General features: G+C 36.8%; 1 protein-coding gene across 5 annotated transcripts in view; it reads right to left on the reverse strand.

Moving 5' to 3' along the window:
* Nucleotides 1-632: 632 nt before the first annotated feature.
* Nucleotides 633-27,511, reverse strand: part of caskb (calcium/calmodulin-dependent serine protein kinase b) — a 142,778-nt gene continuing 115,899 nt past the window's right edge. For 3 of the 5 annotated variants that reach the window (XM_053637501.1, XM_053637500.1, XM_053637503.1), the window contains 6 exons: nt 18,105-18,220; nt 6,955-7,035; nt 6,797-6,877; nt 4,021-4,223; nt 3,846-3,929; nt 633-2,172 (listed from right to left, as the gene is read on the reverse strand). In XM_053637501.1, the coding sequence (XP_053493476.1) occupies nt 1,996-2,172; nt 3,846-3,929; nt 4,021-4,223; nt 6,797-6,877; nt 6,955-7,035; nt 18,105-18,220 (742 nt within the window). In that variant the 3' untranslated portion in view covers nt 633-1,995. The remainder of the gene's footprint in view (nt 2,173-3,845; nt 3,930-4,020; nt 4,224-6,796; nt 6,878-6,954; nt 7,036-18,104; nt 18,221-27,511) is intronic. The other 2 variants (XM_053637502.1, XM_053637504.1) reach the window with 1 other exon arrangement.

Genomic DNA, 27,511 nt, shown 5'->3' on the forward strand with positions numbered 1-27,511 from the left:
TAAGTATAATAATGAAGTACAATTACTCAAGTTTTTTCACCCCTGATATTCACAATTATAACTCAATGGCAGTGTTGTTACCTGTTAAAATTATGAAGAATTTGTGGAAGATATCAGTTACATTCATTTATCCATTTAAATTATTAAGCTGTAGACAGCTTTCATATAAAAGAACAGTGCAAGCATGACATTTTTAACTTCTTAATTTGTACCCAAAAATATAGGATATCAAAAAAAAAAATTCTCATCTCCATACTTTATCATACACTCAGCATCGAAACCAATTTTTTTAAAGTAGGTCATATTGCATTGAGACACAGGTTGATTTTTAACAAGTTTCTATCTTCCAAGTTTTATTTTACACTGAAGAAGTGTTTAGTTACACCATCACGTAAGAACACAGGTCAGCAAAACTATATAGAAATATGTCACCATCTGCTGGCATAAACTAAAATTACTAAAAAAATTTTACAGATATGTCAATCGAGTAGATTAATTAATATTTCAATATGATACTAGATCTCTGGGTATTGATGGCAGGCTATATGATGCTGATCCTATACTGACAAACCTCTGCTTTCAAGTTAAAACAATTTGTGCCAGTACTGTAAGAAGAGACAGAGAATGACAAATTTTGCATGAATTCAAAGGCAGTTTACTTTTCCCCAACACATGAAAGGAACTCTATTTACAAAAGCCATACTGAGGAGTAACTTATTTTCAGAGAAATTTACACAAGGGAAATATGAAATGAATAGTCTGTCACACAGTTCATTTATGTCTATGCACACAACAATTCTTCATTTCAGAAGAATGTATGTACCATGGTAACAGGTAGTCACAATAAAATCCCCTCGGATTCATCTTCTTGGGATAAGCATAAAACAATAATACTCTCAAGACAACACATTTCTCAAATGGCAGGTCCAGGAAATTCTCTTCCCCCCCCACACACACAACAAATAAAATTCAAAGACAAAATTTACAAACACACCACTTGACAGGCCATGAAAACTTTTGTCCACTCAGAGGGTTAACCAGCGTTCCAGAAATGTGCATAGGTGTCTGTTTCCCTCAACATCTTTTTTGAGAATATTCTTTTTTGTTGTTTTTTCAGGAGATGAGAGAAGTATGATACTGGTAACACCAAATGCGCTCTTGAACCATTATGAATGATTCACTTGGAAAGAAACCAGGAGGAACTGGGAGAGAGATAATAAGAGAGAGGGACAGAGGTAATGAGAAAGAGAGAGAGAGAGAGAGAGAGAGAGAGAGAGGGAGAGAGAGAGAGAGAGAGCACAAATGGAGTGGGAGACAGAGAGAGATAGAGAGAGAGAGAGCACCCATCTATAGCCCATTGTGCAAATTAAGAGTGCTAATCAAACAGAGGAATAAACAAGAAAGGGTGAGAACAGCACCGGCTAAAGTCACCAAACTTCCAGGATGTTCAGTCCAGTCCTTTTGAGAAATAAATAATATAGAATTATGGCGCACTCAAGCCAACTGTGCTTATCAAATGTCCATGGACATGCCACTGTGAACATGTCCAGGAAATGTGACATTGAACTGAGCTGAATTGGTGGGGTGAGACAAGGAAAAAGGTTTCTCTTCTACCCAATCAGGCTGGGTAGACACTTCCTCTCAAACCCTCATGTCACCCAACACCCCCAACCAATCACTGACCACCTTACTGTGCTCATCATTGCTCTGAGATGCTGTCTCTTTCAGTCAAAAAGCAAAGTACAAAATGTCCAATCCCTAGCTATAAGTACAGGGCCATATTTATTCTTTTTATATTAATATTTATATATTTATATGGTTAGATATGTACAGCTCTATGCTTTTGCAGTCCCACAGGAGGGTCTTGATGATATCAACACATGGACTAGTGGTTTGTAAGTCTGTTAGAGATGAATGTGTGTGGTTCTTTTTTTTTTTTTACTAAGAGGATTAGCCTGGGCCACACTAGTGTAACACTGTGGTCTATAGAGGACGCTAGTAGACCCAGGACACAGGCACCCACTGAGCGTTGGTAGACACTACATCAATGGCTTCCTCCAGTAGCCGGATGGTTTCATCGATTTCATTGTTGATGATGGTCATATCAAAGTAGTGAGCATAGGACTTCTGCAGGGCCTCAGATTCTTTCTGCAGCCTTTGCAGAGACTCATCCTGATATAGGAGAGGAGGGGAAGAAGAATTAGAGTGAGCTGAGTATAATGAGTAACACACAGAAGGCTTTCTTTTAGTTTTAGTGTTGGACTGTGTAACATGATAGGTCAAACGGTCTATTGCAACAAACAGAGTACTTCAGTAACATCGTTATGATGTCACTCAGAATAAGTAATAAATAAAATTGTCATAAATCATTATGAGCTGACTTCAGTGTCTTTTGGATTTCAACTTGGACTTGGATTTCAATCACTTGAATGGCCAAGTGGACAAAAGCTAAATGCTAAAATGCTAACATTGCCCAAACAGACACAGAGCTCCAATGATAGTTGCTGTAACAAGTAGAGCAGCTGGGTAACATTTTGTCACTCAGGATAAGTGAAATCTAGTCATCATTATTCACGAGCCAATTGTGAGTAAAATTTTGCTAGAACTTGGGTTTTAATAGCTTTTGACCAAATGGGCAAAAGCTAAATATTAAAATGCTAACATTAGCCAGCCCTTACAGGTATATGGAGTTCTGTAGCATGCTACTATAACAAGCAGAGTATGCCTGTATCATGATAAAAAGATAGTCACTCAGGATAAATATAAATGGTCATTAATTGCCAACCACAATAAATCAGCACCTGCCGAGGGGAGATGCTAATCTAAGAGTTAGGTTAGAGCCTAAGGAACAAAGAAGTGAATAAAAAACAAGCTAGTTAGTTGGAGAAAACAGTTAGTTGGAGAATTCTACACAAGAACTGTGTGCTGCGTAAAATGTAAACAGATTGCATTACATTTGAGGACAAAAGATTGCAAATGGTTCTTCAATGGAAAAAAGAATATGCACATTTATTTTACAACATCTAAGAAAACAAACACAAATAAAAATGACATTCAAATTTTAAAAAACAACAGAAATATATTTACAAATTTAGATGTAAAACACACACATTATCATCTCTGGAGGAAAGGGCAAACCTTTTTCTGTTGTGCCACTCAGGAGGCAGAAATTATAATTGCCTTTTTCATTATGTCCTATGGCTGTGCAAACTTTTGTGCTCAACTGTAAACATTACATATACAAGCCATAACTTAAGTGTATTGACGGCTTATAGCAGGGGTCTTCAATCTTATCCGCACAGGACCAGTGTGGCTGCAGGCTTTTATTCCAAGCAAGCAGGAGCTATATTTGATTCCACTTGGTTAATCGGTTCATATTAGTCACCAGTGCCTCTTATTTGGCTGGAATAAAAGCCTGTAGCCACACGGGCACTTTGTGCATAAGCTTGAAGACACCTGGCTTATAGAAACACAATTCTAAACACTCGCATAGACACACAGCCTACACATGTACTTACAGGCAGTTTTCTGCACCACCTTGGGAGCTGAGTGCAGTGACAGGAAATGCCAAAGAAAAGAGTCACATAGAAACAACATGCAAAATGACTGACACATGCAGCATGCAATGAGCCACAAGCAAGTACAGAATGTCGTGAGGCTAGAAAGACTAGATCATATTATCATAAAAGTAATCAATCCAGTTGAAGGCAGACAGAAGTCATGATTGAAATTAAATTAAAAGGAAGGAGGGAAAACAAGCTTAAACTTGAGCAATGGGTTGTATGTGCTAAATGCGAGAAAGAAATATTTTTTGGTTATGTGTATTGGAGGAAAACAGTGCTCACCTCATTCATACCAGGGGTGACAGTAGGTGCAGCAATAAAAATGACATAGGGAGCAAATTCAGCTGTCCGCAAAACTTTCAGTGCCTGTCAAAAACCGGAGAATTATCAGTAACACATTACTAACTAAAGCAACACAATATCAGAACAATTAGTCAGAAAAGGATTTGTCTGGTACCTGCGGCTCTACATCCAGGATGGAGATCATGCCCAGCTCGTGTATCTTTCGGATGGTCTCCAGACGTGTGCCATACATAGCATCCTCATGGCTCCCGTACTCCAGGTACTCATTGTTTGAGATGTCCTGCATCATCTGGTCGTGTGACACAAAGTAGTAATTCTTGCCATTTTCCTCATCCTTTTTAGGAGGTCTGGTCGTGTCTGGGCAAGATTGGGGGAAAACGCATTAGAGTCCTGATATACAGTGGTGCTTGAAAGTTTAGGAACCCTTTAGAATTTTCTATATTTCTGCATAAATATGACCCTAAAATCAGATTTTCACACAAGTCTTAAAACAGATAAAGAAAACCAAATTAAAGAAATGAGACAAAAATATTATACTTTGTTTATTTATATATTGAGGAAAATTATACAATATTACAGATCTGTGAGTGGCAAAAGTATGTGAACTTTTGCTGTCAGTATCTGGTGTGACACCCTTGTACAGCAATAACTGCAACTAAACATTTCCGGTAACTGTTGATCAGTCCTGCACATCGGCTTGGAGGAATTTTAGCCCATTCCTCAGTACAGAACAGTTTCAACTCTGGGATGTTGGTGGGTTTCATCACATAAACTGCTTGCTTCAGGTCTTTCCACAACATTTCTATTGGATTAAGGTCAGGACTTTGACCTTATTTATTCTTCTTTAACCATTCTTTCATAGAATGATGTGCTTAGGGTTGTTGTCTTGCTGCATTCCCCACTTTCACACTTTCACTTTAACATTAGCCAATGTGAGAGAGGCCTTTAGTTGGTTAGAAGTTACCCAGGGTCCTTTGTAGTGATCTATGTTGATTGATCACTCCAGGGTAGAGTAACAATGGTCTTGAATTTCCTCCATTTGTACGCAATCTGTCGAACTGTGGATTGGTGGAGTCCAAACTCTTTTTCCAGCCTGATGTGCCTCAACACCCCTTTTCCTGAGGTCTTCTTAAATTTCCTTTGTTCATGCCATGATACACTTCCACAAACATGTGTTGTGAAGATCAGACTATGATAGATCCCTGTTCTTTAAATAAAACAGGACACTCACTCACACCTGACTGTCATCTCATTGAAAACTCCAGACTCTAATTTCACCTTCAAATTAACTGTTAATCCTAGAGGTTCACATACTTTTGCCACTCATAGATATGTAATATTGGATCATTTTCCTCAATAAATAAATGATCAAGTATAATATTTTCTTCTCAATTGTTTAATTGGGTTCTATTTGTCTAATTTTAGTACTTTTTGTGTGAAAATCTGATGATGTTTAAGGTTATATTTATGCAGAAATATAGAAAATTCTAAAGGGTTCACAAACTTTCAAGCACCACTGTTTATGGCTGTAGCCACAAATCTGCAGGTATTTGTGGTGGAATGCATCAGTGTTCTCACTAGTGTCTGCCAACATAACGTGAATGTGTGCCCTAGGGGGTAGTGTCCAAAACAAGAATGTGTAGAAAATACATAAAAACAAATAAATCTCATGGTTCACTGTAGCAGAAAATGGGCAGAAGACTCAAACCGCTGGATGCACTGAAGAATTTTGCTGTTTACATTGTACTTGATCATTTGTGCCAATATGACACTCAACCTTCATAGAGAAAAAACAGGGGATTGTAGATTATATTTAAGGGCTTGTATTTAGCTATTATAAATCTTTGTCTATTATTCATCTCAGCCCACCTTCAGTCAATCTTCCTCGATTAAATTCCTTTCCTTTTATAATTTGTTTTTATTAGGGTTGGGTATTGTGACCAATCTGGTGATTCGATTCGATTCTTATTTATGTGGTTTTCAATTTGAGCCGATTCAATATCGATTAGTTATTTATATTTCATTTAAAATGTTAGTTTTGCAGACATGGAATCCATGTTTTAATATAAATGCTGGTAACTGAAACCCTCCTACTTAGCTATATTACTGAAATACACATTTACATTAACAACAGAGCCCACACAATTATGTTTAAGTACTTTTTACTTTGAGTAACAAACAATGTAACAAGAAATCATAAATATGTGCATCAATGCACACAAGGTAAGCACAAACTGCACACGGCACATTACTGTAAATAAAATAATATATATATATATATATATATATATATATATATATATATATATATACATACACATATATACACATACACACACACACACATATATATATATATATATATATATATATATATATATATATACACACATATATACACATACACACACACATATACATTATATATATATATATATATATATATATATATATATATATATATATATATATATATATATATATAAACGTTGTAAATGTGCAAAAGTGATATTCATTAACAACTTGAAACATACTTAAGAAATAAAACTGTTTTCAAAATTCAAAACATGAAAGATGGTAACATCTTCAGGATGAGAGGCAAAGTACGGATAATATTTACATCCTCTCAAGTAAAGTTGTATTAAGAACTGTTTCATTAAACTGAAGATCGATTAAAATTGGAGAATCGATATTTTTTACCCAGTTTTAGCCCTAGTTTTTATAAGCATGAAAACTGACAAGTGTAGCAGCACAGCAGTAAACAATCCATAAACTTTCCCCAAATCCCTCTCCCTCATTTTCTGATTTCTAAGCCTAATGATCTTTTCAGAATCACTGCATGCTGCCGCACAATCTCTCTTTGCTCACTACTAGTGTTGATGTCAACCAGCAAACATCTGTATAGGTATGCTGTAAAGTATGTGACTTACGTGGGATGGGGTAAGCAAATCTGTTTGGGTGCTTTGTGATTAGTGTATTCTTGATGTGTCGCCTGCCAACACCATGGGCTCCTGTAGAGAGAAGCATGTTATAGCAGGAGGACAGTGGACACAGCCACACATACAGAAAATGCCACGCAGCCACATACCTAATAAGACCAGTGTTTTTCTCTTGAAAGCAGGCAACTTCACAACTTCTTCATATGTGACAAGATCTAGTTGGTCAAACACTGCAGGACAACGGAGAGGTGAAAAGATGTAGAACTGTTTGATACAATGTGGAAGCAGTGAGAGAATATGGTGTGATGTCAGTGAGGTGAAAATCCTCTTCTGTGTGGACTCAGACACCCCCCCCCCACCCCCCAAAAAAAACCCCAAACAAAAACAAACAAAAAAAACACAAACAACAACAAAACAAACAAACCAACAAAAAACATACCAGTACTGTGGTCTGTATTAGCCTGAAAAACTGTAATAGTATTGGATTATGTGTTTTCTCTATTTCCCATTACAATCCACCAATGCTGGAAATATGTAATATAATTTGGATTGATATTAAAAATGTCAGATTTTCAATATTCAGTGATCCTAATTTTAAAATCATTAAGTATATCATGAAACAGGAACACATGAAATGTGATGTGGTAGGCTGTGAATATGCATTACTGCAGGGAATAAAGGAATCTGTCCAAAGACAATGTTTTAGATCTGTAGTATCTTGAGACTTTATTACTTTTAGAGAAGATTCAAACATAGAATAAAAAGTATTTGGTCTGGAGATGAGTACCTTTAAATTCCACCATGTTCCAGTGGAGTTACAGAATTTATTGCAATTATACATAAACCTACATACTACTTGGGTGATTATACAGGAATACAAAGTAATGTGTGCATTTTCTGTATATAACAGACACTGAATGATGAAAAAGCATGCATTCCTATAAGAAAATGTGGTTACAGCTTTTAGTATTATCTTGATTGCTATGATAACATAAAACTGGTTAAAATAACATTAAAACACAGTCCACAGAGGGATCAAAGGGGTGGGGTCTAAAACATACTTCTTTCTGGTCTTTCCTGTGACATGCACAAATCGCTGACCATTCTTATCAGGGATGGACAAATCACTAGCCAAGGCACCCAGGACAAACAGATTTCATGTCTGGGAAATTACTTTTTTATTTGTAGTGGAAAGGTAGGTTTAACATTCAGAAAAACCTTTTCATTTGGTATGTAGGATTAAACTTAATGCACTTCACACTGGTACAATGTACCTCAATGATATTAAATTAGGTTTCTATACAACCAAAACACTGCACTAGGCAGCACACTGCAGCTTTTTTTGGGCTTGTTAATAAAGTTATGTTATGTCCATCCCTGCTTTCCCTTTAAATTATTCAACAATTATATTAAAATTACAAATGAAAATTAAAACAAAAATTGAGACATTAGTGTTGTTGTACTTACATGCAAGAAGGCCATTAAGGAGAGAAAGCATGAAAAATGAACAGGGTAAGAGGAGTGGTGCATCAAAATTGGTTAAATAGACAAAATAACTGAGCTGCCATAGCAACACTGCGTGCCGCTGTAGTTGCAGGCGCAAAGAAAACAGACACAGTAGCACATTGCTGGAGAGGACAGCACAAAGCCATGCACAATCAGTCAAATCAAACTATTTGCAAGAAAACAAGGCTTCTTTCTTCTCAGTTCTTTTGTTTTTGCTATAACCTGAAGACATCTGGGTTTAAGATCAAAAGATGAATGAGACGATAGAGCAGAATTTCAGCCTCCATTTCCTGATATTTACATCTAGATATGTTTAACAATTTAGAACATGGCATTTTGGTAGCAGACCACCCAATTTTAGGTGAGCAAAAGTACTGGAACAAATATTCTTAGAAAATTTGTAACTTAAAGTAGTAAATTAAAGCAATAAATGCATCAAGCCGAGGACACACTGACATCTCCAAACTGTTGCATTCTTCTTTTCCATGCTTGTAATACAGCTTCTTTCACTTATTGGTTGTTTTGGGGGGTTTCTTCCTTCAGTCTCCCCTTCTGGTGAAATGCTTGTTTAGTTGGGTTAAGGTCTGGTGATTGACTTGGGCAGTGTAAAACCTTGTTTTTGAGGTTTCCAATATTCCAAAAAGTCCCATGTTCTAAGTTGTTTAATGCATCTAAATGTAAAGATCAGATAATGAAACTCTGATCTACTGTTTCACATTCATCTTTTGATCTCAAACCCAAATGTCTTCAGTGTATAGCAAAAAAAAGAAAAGAATTGGCATTGCCATTCCAATACATTCAGAAGGAACTTATATATACTCAGCAATATAGCAATATATACTCAGACTATATTTTAAAGATAATTTTGTAAAATCCAAATAAGCTTTACAGATCTTTATTGGAAAGGGTTTAAACAATGTTTTTCATGCTTGTTCAATGAACCATAAAAAATTATTGCACATGCACCTGTGGAACAGTTATTAAAACAGGCGGTAGGCAATTAAGATCACAGTTACAATAAGTTAGGACACTAAAGATACCTTTCTACTGACTCTGAAAAACACCAGAAGAAAGATGCCTAGGGTGCCTGCTCACCTGCGTGAACATGCAGCAGGGAGGCATGAGGACTGCAGATGTGACCAGAGCAATAAACTGCAATCTCTGTAATGTAAGACGCCTAAGACAGTGCTACAGCGAGACAGGAAGGACAGCTGATCGTCCTTGCAGTGTAAAATTACATGAAACTATGTGTGTCCCCAGACGTGATCGAGAACTAGCCTTGGTGGAAGAGTGGGGTAACATCTCTCAGCAAGAACTGACAATTCTGGTGCAGTCCATGAGGACCCCCCCAGCTTTGTTCAGGGACTCAATATTCCATTTTTCTTCATCAAATGTCTGTGAAACTTGTTCAGTTTATGTCTCAGTTGTTGAATGTTTTTATGTTAATACAAATATTTACACATGTTAAGAAATTTGCTGGAAATAAAAGAAGTTGAATGTGAGAGGATGTTTCTTTTTTTGCCACAATATTCTAATTTTTTTAGATGCACCTGAGAAAACACACACACACACACACGTGTGTGTGTGTGTGTGTGTGTGTGTGTGTGTGTGTGTGTGTGTGTGTGTACATGCATCCAGGTGCATCTCAAAAAATTAGAATATTGTGGAAAAGTTCATTTTTTCCCTGTAGTTTAATTCAAAAAGTGGAACTTTAATGTATTCTAGATTCATTACACATAAAGTGAAATATTTCAGGCCTTTTTTGTTTTAATCTTGATGATTACGGTTTACAGCTCATGGAAATCAAAAATCCAGTAAGCCGTAATCATCAAGATTAAAACAAAAAAGGCTTGAAATATTTCACTTTATGTGTAATGAATCTAGAATATATCAAAGTTCCACTTTTAAAAAAAAACAAACAACAGAAAAACTTTTCCATGATATTCAAAATTTTTGAGATGCACCTGTATATACACAAAGTGGTGCTTGAAAGTTTGCGAACTCTTAACTCTAGAATTTTCTATATTTCTGCATAAATATGACCTAAAACAGCGTCAGATTTTCAGACGTCCTAAAAGTAGACATAGAGAACCCAGTTAAACAAATGATATTTTTCCAATAGTTTCTGGCTTGTCCACATGATCTTTAGCAAATGCAGAAATGTTCTTTTTAGAAAGCAGTGACGTGCAACCCTGCCATGCACACCATTGTTGTTCAGTGTTCTCCTGATGGTGGACTCAAACATTAACATTAGCCAATGTGAGCGAGGCCTTTAGTTGCTTAGAAGTGACCCTGGGTTCCTTTGTGACCTTGTGGACTGTTACACGTCTTGCTCTTGGAGTGATCTTTATTGGTTAACCACTCCTGGGGAGGATAATAATGGTCTTGAATTTCCTCCTTGTACACAATCTTGATGTTTTAGGTCAAAATTATGCAGAAATATACAAACTTGTAAAGAATTCACAAACTTTCAAGCACCACTGTGTGTGTGTGTGTGTGTGTGTGTGTGTGTGTGTGCACGTGCGCACTTATATTTAAAGGGCAATGCTTAAAATCTTGCAGATACAGGTCAAGAGCCTCAGTTGGTGTTCACATGAAACATCAGAATGGGGGAAAATGTGATCTCAATGACTGTGGCAAGGTTGTTGGTGCCAGATGGGCTGGTTTGAGTATTTCATAAACTGCTCATTTTCATGCATAACAGTCTCTAGAGAAGTAGTGCAAAACACAAGCCGTATATGGCCGTGAGCTGTATACAGGCCACATGATGGTTTGGTCCACCGCTTGAGCTAATGACTCAAATATGTGGGAAAAGATTATAATACAGTCCCTGCTTTATCCACTCTGACTTTTATTGACACATAGAGGCAGTTACTAGTTTATCTCTCTTTTTTTGCCATTGTTTGGCGCAGTTTCCAAGCCAGGAGTGTTCCAGGAGAATTGGACAATGGCATATTTCTATGAGGAAATAAACCACAAACTCCATTGTTTAATCTGCTCCCTGCAAGTGGCTGTGCCCGAAGAATTTAATATTTGAAGGCACTATGAAACCAATCATGGCAAAAAGTATGACCAGTATACTGGATAACTATGGACAGACAAGGTAAACAAGCTAATTGCAGCTATCACAAAGCAACAGTCTGTCTTCAGTCATAGTAGTAAGATGAATGATGCTGCCCTGAAGGCTAGTTTTATCACTGATCAAGAAATCACATTGGCATCAAAGCCATTTTCTAATGTAGAGTTCGTTAAAACAAGCATGTTGAAGGCAGTTTAACTGGTATGCCCTGACAAGTGACATGCTTTTGCTAATACACAGTATGTTTGCTAATATAAGCAGACTTAGTTACCCACTTTGTGGAAAACCTGGACAGGCAGTTGAAGGAGAGAGTAAAATCTTTCACTTGTTTTCCATCACAGTAGATGAGAGCACAGTTTTGCCGTTTTCATCAAAGGTGTTAATCACTGAAGAGGTTGTTGAACTCATTTCAATGACAGACACAGCTACTGATATTGATATTTTCACTTGCTTGGTTGGCTCCTTGGACAAGCTACACTATATGGCCTAAATTATGTGGACACCTGACCATCACACCCATATTTGCCCATTCCAAAACCATGGGCATTAACACAATGTTGGTACCCCCATTTGCTGTTATAACAGCCTCCACTCTTCTGGGAAGGCTTAGCACTAGATTTTGGAACATGGCTGTGAGAATTTTTACTCATTTAGCCACAAGAGCATTAGTGATGATGGGCACTGATGTCAAATGAGAAAGCCTGACACACAGCTGATGTTCCAATTCATCCCAAAATTGTTCAGTGGGGCTGAGGTCACTGCTCGGGTCACTCGAGTTCTTCCACATTAACATGGTCAAAACCATGTCTTTATGGCCTGCTTTTTGCACAGGGGAATAGTCATGATAAAACATATTTAGACCCTTTTGTTCCAGCGAAGGGAAATGTTAATGCTACAGCATACAAAGTCATTATAAACAATTGTGGCTTTGTAGCAACAGTTTGGGGAAGGCCCACAACATATGGGTGTGATGGTGTCCACATACTTTTGGACATATAGTGTAGGTTTGGATTTAGCACTAATGGCATACCATCAACATGTGGAAAGAAAGCATAATGTTGTTATAAAGTTGCAGCTATACCAAATGTCAACAAAAGGTTATAACAAATTAATTGCGCTATGTTTATTGTTATTGGCCTATTGTAGTCAAACAAATAGGCCAGCCACTGTTGCAAATTTGAATAATCATATAAAATTATATAGGCACATACTATTAATTACAAGTTCAATTCTATTCAATTCTATTTTATTTACAAGTTATGGGATGTATTGATGTGGCCCCTTTATTGTAAGATTTTGTCTAATGTGGCCCCCAACCCCAAATGAATTTGCTACCCCTGCTCTAGAGTTTACACAGAATGGTGTGAAAAACAAAAACCATCCAGCAAGAATCAGTTCTGGGCAGAAAGGCCTTGTTAAGATCAGAGGAGAATGGCCAGACTGGTTTGAGCTGCCAGGATATGATCAATTAAATAACCACTCTTTACAATCGTGGTGAACAGAAAAGAATCTCAGAACATGTTAGAATTTGACCCGGATGGTCTACAACAGCAGAAGACCACATCAGGTTCCACTCTTGTCAGCCAAGAACAGGAATCTGAGGCTACAGTGGGTATGGGCTCACCAAAACTGCACAGTTAAAGTTGCCTGGTCTGATGATTCTCAATTTCTGCTTCTACTTGCAGATGGTAGGGTCATAATTTGACATTAATAGCATGAATCCTTGACCTAACATACTCGTGTCAATAGTTTCATGCTGCAGCTGGTAGTGTAATGGTGTGGGGAATGTTTTTTGGCACATATTTGGCCCCTTAATACCAATTGAGCATCATTTATTTGAGTGTTGTTGCTTGCCACGTGCATTTAGCCATCTTAAAATGGCTACAGTGACATCCAGTATGAAAATGTGCAATTTGTCACAAAGAACAAGTCATATCAAACTGGTTCTATCAACATTACAATGAGTTCAGTGTACTTCACTGGCCTCCACAGTCAGCAGATCTGAATCCAATAGTGCACCATTGGGATGTAGTAGAACAGGAGTTTAACAGTATGAATGTGCAGCTAACAAATCTGCATAATTTATGTCTACATGGACCAGAATCTCAAGGGAATATTTCCAAAACCTTGAGGAATCCATGCCACAATTTGAGGCTGTTCTGTCAGCAAATGGGGATCCTACTCAGTTCTGATGAGGTATTCCTAATAAAGTGGCCAGTGGGTGTGTATATATAAAGTTTGCATAAGTATTCACCCCTCTGTACTTAATTGGGATTATATGTCATATATCTACAAAAAAAAAAAGCCAATAATCGTGAAAAAAAAACTGTAAAATTTGAGATTGCATAAGTATTTGCTGTGAAACCCCTAAATTAGTTCTGGCACAGCCAGTTGCCATCAGAAATCACATGAATAGATGAATGGAGTCTAACTTTGTGCAATTGTGTCACTTGAACTGAATATAAATACACCTGTTCCTGGAAAGCCCCATGATTAATGTATAGAACATACTGTATCTAAACGAACAGCACAATCAGGGTTTGGTTACAAAAAATCCCAAACTTCACAGTGGCACACTATTAAATTCATTATTTAAAAAAGTCAGTGAGTGGCTAAGGAGGGCATTAGTCAGAGAAGCAACCAATTGGCCACAAATAATGATGTTACCACCACCATTCACTGTAGGGATAGCATTTTCAGGATAAAGTGCTCAGTAAATAAATCACTTTCAGGATAAAGTGCTCATAAAGCTCAGTGCTTAAGACATTGGACTACTGATCGGAACGTCATGAGTTCAAATTCTAGCACCACCAAGCTGCCACTGCTGGGCCCTTGAGCAAGGCCCTTAACCCTCAACTGCCCAATTGTATTTAAAAAAAACAAAACAACAACAAAAAAAGATAAATGTATGTCACTCTGGATAAGGGCGTCTGCCAAATGCCATAAATGTAATCTTTTTCCAATTTTTTTTTTTACTGAAATTTTGATCTCCAGTCCAGAAGACCATTTCTCACATGTTCGCAAACACAACTTGCTCGACACATCATGCTTTCATAAAGTATAGTGTCCAGGCAATGGATTCTTCCTATGAACAGTTTGTCCCACTGAGCTGTGGATCTCTTCAGCTCCTTCAGAGTTACCGTTGTCATCTTGGTTGCTTCTCTGACTAATGCCGTCCTTACCCAGTCACTGATTTTTAGCACATAACCTCCTCTAGGCTGTAGTTGTGGCATATTCCTTCCATGTTTTGATAACTGCCTTAATGGTGTTCTGTGGGATGTTCAAATATATATATGTATTATTACCAAACCCTGATTGCTACTTTGCCAGAGCCTTGTCCCAGACTTGTTTTGATAACTTCTCTGTCTTCAGGATTCTAAACTCTGTGGCATTCATTGGCTTCCTGTGGACTTCATTCAACTAATAATGTGACTTCTGATGGCAACTGGTTGCATCAGAACTAATTTAGGGGTTCCACAGCAATGAGGTTGAATACTATGCAATCATAAACTTTATGTTTTTTATAAAATATTTTGCAATGTATATGTAGGTACCATGCAACCAAAAAAGGGGCTCCCTTTCGTTACTGTACCTTTACAGTTAACTGAAAGATTGTGACACCAGATACATCATACCGGTAAAGCACCAAAAAGGATCTGAAAGGTATTGTTCACTCACATTGATACTCGACCTGGGACAATAAAGGCAGGACAGCTAGCAACTCATATCAGTGAAAAATCATGTCATAAATGTGCATTTGTCTTCCTTTAAAAAAAAAAAAAGGTTTTAATGGTAGGCAAAGCAGCTCCCATGTAACTACAGTGGTGCTTGAAAGTTTGTGAACCCGTTAGAATTTTCTATGTTTCTACATAAATATGACCTAAAACATCATCGGATTTTCACACATATAATCCTAAGAAAGCAGATTTCAGTTCCAGCTTATATACTAAAAAAATACGGGGTGAATACTTATGCAATGCACTGTGTAAGTTACATAGGTTTGGAAAGTATTCAGACCCCTTCATTTTTCGCACACATTACTGTGCGCTATAGATTAAAGTTAAAATGGCTTAAATTGACTTTTTTGGCCATCAGTCTACAACAGGGGTGGGCAATCTTATCCAGAAAGGGCCGGTGTGGTTGCAGGTTTTCATTCCAACCAAGCAGGAGCCACACCTGATTCCACCTGTTTAATCAGTTGATCTTGGCTTTCAATAGACTCAGGTGTGGCTTCTGCTTGGTTGGAATGAAAACCTGCACCCACACCAGCCCTTTCCAGATAAGATTGCCCACCCCTGGTCTACAATCATATTGACAAAGCAAAAACAAGTGTTTTAAAATTTTTGTGAATTTATTGCAAATTAAAAACTGAAATCTCTTATTTAGATAAATATTCAGACCCTTTATTCAGTACTTTGTGAAAGCATCTTTGGCAACAATTGCGGCTTTTCCACCGCAGGAACTTTTGGAGGTACTCTGTGTTTCTCCACCGCAGGGACCAGGGTCTAAATTAAGTTTTGGGTAAAATATTTAGCCCTTGCAAAGCCCCTACTCGGGAGGTGGTACTTTTTCAAAAGCCAGAAACTTTGGGGGATGGGACTTGGGCACTGAACATGCTGATTGGTTAAGTGCACGCAGTATTTTTTTTTTTAAACCACCATTTTTAAAAGTCTGTTGCAGTGCAGTTGATTATTGAGATTTGAATAATAATTAAAAAAAAAACGACCGATGGACTGACGACGAGGTTCAGGCCTTATTAAGTAATTATGCCGAGGACGAAATACAGCAGGAACTGGAGACGGCAACCTGCAATGACAAAGTATACTTAAAAATATCAAGTCAGTTAAGCGAGCTGGGCGTTGTTCACACAGGAAAACAGTGCAGAGAGAAGCTTGTGCGCGCGTGTTCGTCTCTGTAATCTCAGCAATAGCTGATCAAATCTGTTTGCTTACTTTAAGTCTAGCATTACGAGCATTCAGAATTCGCTTTACTACCACCGCTCATCTCTTTTCCTGCGTTTTCTCAAATATATCACAATCAACAGCACAGCTTGAATCTCCTCCATGCTCGTTGTTGTTGCAGAGTCGTTATCAGATTTCGGAAAATAGACTGTCAGTTTTTAAAACACGAAACTTTATCCAATGATAAAAAAAATAAATAAATTAGTTCTGTGACCGGGAATCAAACCCAGCTCTGACTGGGCCACTCATGGAGATTCAGAGATTTGTCCTGAAGCCACTCCAGTATTGTCTTGACTGTATGCTGTGGAACGTTGACAAGCCCAAGTCTTAGGTCATGTGCACAGGAGCAGGTTTTATTCAAGGATCTCTCTGTATTCAGCCACAATCATCCTTCCCTCAGTTCTGACCAGTCACCCTGTCCCTGCTGCTAAGAGGCAGCCCATAGCATGATGGGATCATAGTATCTTCATCTTAGGGATCATATTACCAATTACTGGGCAGTACTTTTTTAGGTTTTTGCCAGATGTAGCCCAGTTACTGTGTTTGACTGAACGGCTAGCTCTATGAAGAGTCCTGGTGGTTCCAAACTTCTTCCCTTTTAAAATGATGGAGCTCACTGTTCTCCTGCGAACATTCAAAGTTTTAGAAATGGTTTTATATCCTTGTGCAGATCTATGTTTCAACACAATTTAATGTCAGAGGTCTATGGACAGTTCTTTGAATTACATGGCTTGGTTTTTGGGGTCTGCCATTCAATTGATAGAACTTTTACACACAGGTGTGTGCCTTTCTAAATCATGTCCGATCAATTGAGTTTGCCACAGGTGGACTCCATACAAGTTCTAGAAACATCTCAAGATAATCAAAGCAAACCGGTTGCACCTGAGCTCAATTTCTAGTGTCTTAGAAAAGGGTCTGAATACTCAGCTAAATGAGAGATTTTAGTAATTTTTTAGTCATCATTTTTGTCATTTTTGGTTACTTTGTATAGACTGATGGCAAAAAAAGACGTATATTTGGTCTGAATACTTTTCAAACCCACTGTATACAAAGACATAAGGCAGGTTAATTGAATAAATGACCCAGCAAGTACATACACAGCAAGTACAGCCAGTTTCGATAAGGCTACTTGCCAAACTGCATATTAGCATACTCTAAGAAGAATAAGGAAGCTTATCTTTGTCAAATAAATATTATAGTACAGTGTAATTCTTTTCTTCGCATATCCCAGCATCTTAAGAAATTGGGGTCTGAGCACAGGGTCAGCCAAACACAGCGTAATACTTGCTGAAGGGCCTAACAGCGGCAGCTTGGTGATGGTGGAACTTGATCCCCTGCCGGAGTTACCAGTAAAACTTTCTTATTGCTACTAAACAGCAGCATTAATCTAACACTTCTTTCCATAATAATATATTATACTAACTAGTACACTAGTGAGCAGTTTGGAATGTATCTAATGGCCAGTTGTTTTTGCAGACACATGTTTGCATCCTCATTAGAACAGATGTGCAAAAGTAGCAGATGAAATCAAACATGGATACTATATCATTTGCTGGTATATTGGTTTAGAACTTATGAAAGTTGGACAGAAACCTACCTTATATGAAACCATTATTTGGATAGATACTTTTACTGATTGTATCAGTATATCCACATGTAATTAGTGGTACTGAGCAGCTGCATGAATGTTCTAGCTACCAAAAGAATCATTTGGTATGAAGCCATGAGCCTATTTATGTTCATCTTGACCTACCTGCATTATGCTTAGCTAGGTATTTGTCTTTGTACTGTTTCTTCTTCTTGCCAAACCAGGTACAACTGGCCTGCTGCTCCTGCTTGGTTTTCTCCATTGCTAAGCAGGCCACACGCCTAAGAGACACATAATACACCTGAAGTTACCTTATACACCTTAAATTCCCTCTTGCATGAAGAGACAATATACATATTTTTCATATGTGCCAACTAAATTGTTGGAGTCAACACAATATAGTGAGTGTATAGTGCAAAAACAGTAGTGCCATATATAAAATGCTTTTTTAAAACTTCTTTTTCCCCCAAAATTTTGCATTTTAATAAAAATAATTTTACATGGATCAGGAAGTGCAAAAAGATATAAATCATCTTAAAAACCACCTCATATTAGCCCATTATTAAATCATATGAACCCATTATAATATTATTTAATTCCTGAACTTTATAGTTCAGCTATCTGGAATCTCCAATAAATTCCACCTATTGGACATCAAAATACCAGAAGACATGCTGTCATGGATTTTAGAGTACACAAGAATAAAACATACTTGTCATGATTGTCTAGTAACCTTTGTTTCAGTATTGCCCAATACTAAAATGTCCATTTTAGGATAACAAATGTATTAATCTTAGCAGTACAAAACAGCTCAACATGGTCTACACAACAGACTATATCCTCCGTAGTCTTCCATGCATCTTTTATTTTGGAATATGAATGTGGGCTTAAAAGATTTTGCTTAAAAGTGCATGCTCTATTACACAACAGTTTAATATAGCCTAGTATACAAAATTCAAATATTGTTTAATACAAAATTCTTTTATCAATCAAATGAACACACTCAAGAAAATGCTTGGACAATTTTACTGAAATGCTCTCATCTTTTGGAGTTATGTAGTGCAGAAGTCACTTTTAACTGCTTTTAACTTCTCTAACACACACACACACACAAGACAAATGGATGCTACATTTGTTCATTTGAGTAACATTACAAACATTATCTGATTTCCCTAAAAACTAAAAGGTTAGCACTGGAATTAAAGAAACCTCTCATGTAGCCTAATATCAGGAGTCTCATTTTATAAAAACATCTTAGTCTATTGGATATTTCTTTATTTTGCTTTTAATAGATTTGCTAAGTGTTTCCCTGATTTGTTACCAAATTCAAACTGTTCTTGGTGCAAGCTCAGTAAAAATTCAGTTTTTTTGTTAACAATGTTCTGAAAAGTGAGGGCGAGCATTTTGAAGTTCTTTTAAGGATTTCATCGGTAGGTGTTTGAGAGGCTAAATGGCCTAATCTCTATTTCTTCCGGTAGATTGGATTCCAATTCTGCTTCTTCTTTTTTCTTATGACTACAGAATGAGATTATTTTCCTTCTCATTACTGATAATTCCTTCGCCCTCACTTTTCAGAACATCATTAACAAAAAAAACTGAATTTTTACTGAACTTGCACCAAGAACAGTTTGAATTTGGTAACAAATCAGGGAAACACTTAGCAAATCTATTAAAAGCAAAATAAAGAAATATCCAATAGAAATAAAAAATAACTTTACATCCTATTACTCAAAACTTTATAAACCAGAACATTAAAAGTAAAAGTAGAAATCAAAACCTCTCTGAGCAATGTCACCTTTACACAACTCAAATACAACTCAGTCTGATACACTCAAAGGGGCTTTAATTGAAAAAGAACTCCAAACAGCACTATGCTAAATAATAAATACCCAGGATTAAATGGTTACCCAGAAGAATTTTATAAACATTTGTGGCCATGTATTGCACCTTTATATATGCAAATGATATTTGAAATCCTCAAACTTACCCCAACATATGAATACAGCACTTATCTCAAAACCAAACAAAGACCTCACAAAATTCTCTACTATCACCCTTTATCATTAATAAATACAGACATAAAAATATTTATTAAGGCTTTTGCTAGAATCTGTAATACCGTTCTTAGTCCATCCAGATCAGACCAGTTTCAATGGTGGAATTCCTCAGAAAATACACAACGTAATCAACACAACTGCCCCCTACAGTAACCTCAACTATAATTTCATCCTTAGACGCTAAAAAGGCGGTTGATATGGTATAATAGCCTTTTGTCTTTGCCACCCTAAAAATTCTTATTTGGCAATATTTCATGAACTGGATCAAAATACTATATAAATCACCTACAGAAGCAAAATTGCAAAAACTGTCCAAATACTTATGGACCTGACTGTATACCTTACTCTGAGGGAAAAAACAAGGATGCCCATTGTCACCATTACTTTTTGCATTATTCATTGCGCAACTTGCTGCAGAAATCAGAAAAAATAAAAACATTACAGGACTACAGCATAACTCACACCCTCATAATATAAGCCTTTATGCATGTGACATTTTATTAAATATAACAAATCCATCAAAGTCCATTCTTTCAGCCCATGATCTGATAAACAGATCTGTCTGGTTACTCAATGAACTGGTCGAAATCAGAAATTCTATCGCTGTCTGAGCCACAATGGAGCACTGGGGCAAACCAACTACCTAATCCATTAAATATCTAGGAATTCTTTGAACCTTCAAAACCTCTTTAAGCTTAATGTCACACCTCTACTGCAGTTGATAAAAGAAGATCAGTTCAGATGGAACAAATTACTAGAGATGCACTGATGTATTGGCTGATAATCGGTATCGGCCGATAAAGGCTATTTTTCCCGCTATCATCTATCGTCCGATAGTTTAAAAACATCCGATGATCAGGGCTGATTATAGCCTGTCAATCAAAAGAGGGCGGGAAAACACATCGATTTCATGCTGTGTGTAAAGACGATGTCTCTTGTGTGGAATGACGACAAAACTGCAGTTTGTAATCTCTGTAATCTCTGCACTGATAAAATTTTACACCGGAAGTGAGCAGAAGTGAAGCGGGAGTTTCAGGGTTGAGTCAATTTTTTTTTTTTTGCCGCACTGCTGGAGCTGAATTAAAGCGCCAGTACACTGTTCAAAGATTTAAATGAAGATGAGATGACAAAAAAGTATATATTGCACAGAAAAATATATTTGTATAGTAGCATATTTCATATCCAGTTAATGTTAATATATAAAAATGTTTATATTATATATTACTAGTTTTATGTTCAGTGATGAAGTAGAAATGCCTTTGTTTGTGGTGAGTGAATGTGAGTCTAACAGGACGTTTTTTAGAATTCAGTCAATTAATTCTGTTAATAGGAATTAATAACATTCAAGAAGTTAAGAAATCTTACTTTAATCTTCAGAATTTAGTTCATGTGTTAATGTTAATTAGAGTAATGTGTTTTCTGTTCATGAGATCAGTTACTGTGAAACAACTTGTTGAAATGGAGAGAATAAAGTTTTTATTTGTATTTCTTTCAGAATTGTGGATTTAATTATTATTAATTTAAAACAAGTCATAAAAGGCAGAACTATCGGTATCGGCCAATATTACTCAGTATAATCACGGCTGAGAAATTTTGTATCGGTTGCATCTCTACAAATTACCTTTCATCTACCCACCCCAAAATTGGTTCTCCTCTCTTGACTTGGCTGTAACCTCTTTAAACCTCTTTCTTTAAACCTGTAAACCTCTTTCTACTGAAAAGGGAAAAAACCCAGAATCAAACTGGCAAGTCTTTATAAATAAAAATCCCTTGGGGGACTAAATGCTCCAATTTTTTTTTTTACTATTTCCTCTCTAATGAACTACACTACATTCAATCATTAACACAAATGGTTAGATGTTTAACAGACAGTAGGGCTGCACGATTATGGCCAAAATGATAATCACAATTATTTATAATGATTATTCGTTGATTTTAGGGACAACACTTTCACATTTAAATAAACAGACCACTGCTTTCACCTCCATGTCGTGCTACATTCTTGCTAATGTACAAATCTTTGCATCAAATTTGACTGGTCCTTAAAGTGCATCATCTCATAGAAGCAAAATATAAATAAAACTGTACCCAAAATATAGAATAAGTAAAAAAATAAAAATGCCATCAACCAAATGAAAATATGCATCAAATATAACAATATTCAACCAAATGAAAACAATTCAGGCCTATGCAGAAAAGTCAATAACAGTGTTTACAGGAGGAGAGACACAGACAAATCACCCAATAGAGTGGTGCAGGGACGACGCCATTTTGTACCGGAACCCGGAAGTTATCATCACACCGGTTCCCTCGACAAAAACCCAATAGGATTTTCACATAGACTTTTAGATTATTGCAAAAAATAGTCTCTGTGATCAACAAAAGTTTACAATCTAACACGTTTTGTCCATCAAGATAATTTTCACAAATGAACACAACTTTTATGAAGTTTGAAAACTAAATACAATCTCCAGAAATAAACAGCTAACCGTACGCTATAAACGAACTACACCACGGTCACTCAACTTCAACGTCACCATCACCAAGCTTCCGACAAACTTTTCCAAACTTGAATTAAAACATTTTCCATAATACGGATTTACTCTGTGGATGAATCTTAATTTTTTCATTAATTTTTGGGGGAATTGTGCACAGCATACCTGAACCAGTTTCAAGGCTCTAATTTCTTTTAGGAGTTTAGGTTTTTTTTTTTTAAAGAGATGATAACTTTAATGTGCCACAATATAACACACAAGTAGGCATGAAAAAACTTGAGCTTGTCAATTATGACAGACTTTAGGAATATAGTGTGAGGCATGACACATTAATTTACCTTCTGATAAATTAAATGTAATATTTTCAGTTAATTTTACAGACTGTATGCAAAAATACAACCGTTAACCTGTTCCACCTTGTAAACAAATACAATAAAACTCAATGTTCAGTATTTGAAGTCTGCTCCTCTTAAATATATTTAAACCTACACTATTAGACGTTTTCCACTGTCATGGTTCTGGGCCAGAGTCAGTTCTCGAACCGCTCTGCGTATATTGTGTATATATATCTGAATAATCTCATATAGGATGTGATTGGGGGAGTCCATTTACCCGTCAGATGCAAAGCGCTTTAGTTTAATGGTGTTCATTAGGGATGCACCGATCAGGATTTTTACAGCCGATACCGATCCAGATACCGATCTTTTTTTGTTTAAGCTTTAATCAGGAGGTCTGTCATAAACAGTTAAATGTAAGCTCTCTGCTCATGGTCACTGTTAATTGAGTTAAAATAATAGCAATGAGATACTGTTGGTTAATTTGTAAATAAACAAGCATAAAATATTTATTTTTAAATCTTAAACAATAAAGAGTCCTAATTAAAAGTAGACTGACACAAACATGTTCCATATTAGGAAAAAGGCTAATAGCCTTCTAATGTCAAATTGATATTAAATGCAACCCATATTAAATGGTTATATTAAATGTGATATTAAATGCAACCCATAGTAATTAAACATTATTTCTCTTTTTTTTATATGTTACAAAGTTATTATAATATATTTTTATGTTAAAATATTTATTTATAACTAAGCACATTTTCTGTCTTTACATTTTATTAGTTTTTTTGTTTGTTTATTTATTAGTTGTTCCTTTTAGATCGGTTCCCCAGTACTGTGTTCCATGTCTGCTGATAATATTGTTTTTTGGGGGATTAAATCAAAACATGGAAACTGTAGTTGACACTTCTAGTGATATCTGGCAACCCTAAGGTAAATGAAGTGAATACGCTGTGTATTAGAGTTAGTGAAGGGAGTGGAGGAGAGCAGCAGCGTACTCCTTCTGAACAGTTGCTGCTCTTGATTATGATTGGTGAGAAATTATTTAATAAAGAAGTTTGAATTAAACCCACCTTGCAGTGTTAGCATTATTATTAATTTACTCCGCCCGACGCCGCTGTGGCTACATGAGCAGGTCACAGTCGCAGGTTCAGATCATTTTGCGTGATCAATAAAAGATGGCGGTTGTGAGATCGGGAAGTTGAACAGAGTTACTTGTCATCATAATGGCTTCTCTGCAGTATTTAAACACTTGTTTGGTTGACTGAGGAGATGAAAAGCAGTGTGAAAGTAACTGTTGCTCGGTGTATTTTGGACTTCCTATAGTTTTTATTCCGATTGTATTATACAACTCCGAACAGGTCACTCGCACCAGTGTGAATAAATATTTATTCAGTCGCACAAAGTACTTTTCAGTCGCAAATGCGAGTGAAATGGTCGCACTGTAGAGCTCTGAGTTTATCTGCAAAGTTTTGTCCTGTTCGGCGTGATGACGTTTAATGTGCAACCTCTGTAGTGCCATTTAACAACATGTTAGTGTCATGATTTCCCCTTGCGCAAAGTGCTGGAACACGAAGCAAAGCTGGCAGCACAAGCATTAAAATGCTAACTCGTTTCCGGGTTTTGGCATTAGAAAATGACATCATCCCTGCACGCTCTATGGTGATTGGCTGTAAGTTTAGGAAGCGCTTGATTTGATCTGCAGCGGAGTTTTCTATGAGCGGAGGATGAACTTTAAACATCAATATCACAGTCGATCATATTCCTGTAATTGTGGGCAGTCAAAATCGTCATCACGATCGATATTCGATTAATTGTGCAGCCCTAACAGACAGTAGCACAAAATTTGCCTTTGAAACAGTTACTGTTTATAGATAATTCCATTAAAACCCATCCCTCTTACAAAAGCAACACTATTTATACGACTCTGACTGCATGGTGGAAAGCAAACAAAATAATAAAAAGTAATCACTCACTTTCACTCTGACCTCACTATAGTACAACCCTATGTTCCAGATCAATAAAAAAAAAAAAAAAAAACCTGACCTGGAAAGAGAGAGGAGTGAGGAGTTTGGAACCCCCAATCGATGGCAGCTTGTTCATGACCTTCAACCAGTTACAACAGAAATATACAGTCCCCTCCGAAAGTATTGGAACAGCAAGTAAATTCTATTGTTTTCGCTATACATTGAAGACATTTGGGTTTTAGATCAAAAGATTAATAGAGATGATAGAGCAGAATTTCAGCTTTCATTTCCTTATATTTACATCTAGATGTGTTAAACCAGTGGTTTTCAAATTGGGGGCCCCGCCCGGGGGACCTCAACAATTTGGTGTGAAAAATAAATTCTCATTCTCAGACAACCACACACACACACACAATCAATTCCTAATGTAATGTAAAGATGTAAGATGTAATTATTAATAAAAAAGGGGGACATATTCAGAAGTCTGTATTTTTAATGTGTTTTAAAGACATCTTGCAAAAGGGGGGCCTCGGTCAAATGTTAATGCCATTTGGGGGGCCTTGCCCTGGAAAAGTTTGGGAACCTCTGTGTTAAACAACTTAAAATATGCCACCTTTGGTGACAGACCACCCAATTTGTAGGTGAGCAGAAGTATAGGAACAGATCGCCTTAAAGTAAATTAAGCTAAATAACACTTAATATTTGGTTGCATATCCCGTGCTTGCAATAACTGCATCATGCCAATGAATCACTGACAACACCAAACTGTTGCATTTTTTTTTGTATTGATTTCCCGTTGGTATTGCAGCTTTTTTCAGTTTGTTTTGGGGAGTTTCTCCCTTCAGTCTCCTCTTCAGGAGGTAAAATGCACGCTCAACTGGGTTAAGATCTGGCGATTGTCTTGGCCAGTCTAAAATCTTTCACTTAAACCCCCCCACCCCCCTTGCATGATGAAGTTTCTTCCAATCAGATTTCATGCATTTCTCTGTAAATTGGAAGACAGATTTCTGAATTCATTCTGCTGCTACCATCATCAATAAAGATTAGTTAAGTCATCAATAAAGATTAGTTATGTCATCAATAAAGATTAGTGAGCCCATTCCAGAAGCAGCCATGCAAACCCAAGCCATGACACTACCTCCACTATGCTTGACTGATTGGTGCTTGATGTGTTGTGGATCATGAGCAGATCCTTTCTTTCTCCACACTTTGGCCTTTCCGTTACTTTAGTAGAGGTTAATCTTGGTTCCAGAACTTTTGTGGCTCATCTGTGTACTTCTTTGCAAATTCCAATCTGGCTTTCTGATTAGTACTGCTCATGGGTGGGTTTTATGTCGTAGTATGGCTGCTATATTTCTACACTGGAGGTCTTCTTCAAATGGTGGATTGTGATACCTTCACCCCTGCCCTGTGAAGGTTGTTGGTGATGTTACTAACTGTTTTTGAGTTTTTCTTCACAACTCTCACAATTTTTCTGTCATCAACTGCTGCTGTTGTTTTCCTTGGCCAACCTGTTCCATGTCTGGTTATCAGGCATCTCTTTCTTTTTCAGGACATTGCAAATTATTGTATTGCTATGCCAATGCTTGTGCAAAGGCTATGATAGATTTTACAACTTTTCTCAGCTTCAAAATGGCTTGCTGTTCTCCCAAAGACAGCTTTCTGGTCTTTATGTTGGTTTATCCCTTATAACAACAAATGCAGTCTCCACAGGCAAAACCTACGGCTCAAACCAAGAGTAGACATTTAGCGGTATTCTTTAAACAATCAATTTAAGAGGGCACACCTGGGCAGCAAGAAACACCTGTGAAACAGCAGTCACATGTTCCAGTATTTTTGATCACTTGAAAAATGTGAGGGTTCAAACAAAAGGTGCCATGGTCTAAATTGTTTAACACATTTAGATGTAAATATGATGAAATGAAACCTGAAATTCTGATTTATCATCTCATATTCATCTTCTGAACTCAAACCCAAACGTCTTTAATGTATAGTGAAAACAATAGAATTTTCCTTGCTCTTCCAATACTTTCAGAGGAGACTGTAACTTACCTTGACAGTGTTTTTTTCCAATACCTTAAACAGAAAAAAAAATAAATTCCCTCAAATTTCAATGTCATTTCCCTGATCTCCATAAGAAACTAAATCAAGTAAAATCAATTAAAATAGCATCCTTCCCAAACAAAAATAGTTATTGGATCTCAACCTGGGAGAACACAGTAATAAATTGGCAAATCATATTCAATAATATATTCTCTATGTTTTCCAATACTAAGACTCAGTTAATACAATATAAGATTTTAAACAGGTCACATTTCACCACTCATAAATTATACTGTATTTGGTATAACGCCAACTTCAAATACCCCCAACAATACCAACCATTTATAATAACAGCATTAACAATTGCCAAAAAGGTCATATTACTAACTTGAAAAACAGTACTAAAATACCCTCTCTCCATCCATCCATCTTCTTTCACTTATGTGAAAATTATTTTTTTCAATTATGTCTGGCTCACAGGGGCAGCAGTCTAAGCAGAGATGCCCAGACCTCCCTCTCCCTAGCCACCTCCTCCAGCAAATCCATAAGGATTCCCAGGTACTCCCAGGCCAGATGAGGAATATAATCACTCCATCTAGTCCTTGGTCTGCCAGGGGTTCTTCTCCCCATTGGAAATCCCCAAAACACCTACTAAAATACTTAACTAAACTA

Source organism: Ictalurus furcatus, chromosome 12, assembly GCF_023375685.1.
Source record: "Ictalurus furcatus strain D&B chromosome 12, Billie_1.0, whole genome shotgun sequence".
Taxonomy (NCBI): Eukaryota; Metazoa; Chordata; class Actinopteri; order Siluriformes; family Ictaluridae; genus Ictalurus; species Ictalurus furcatus.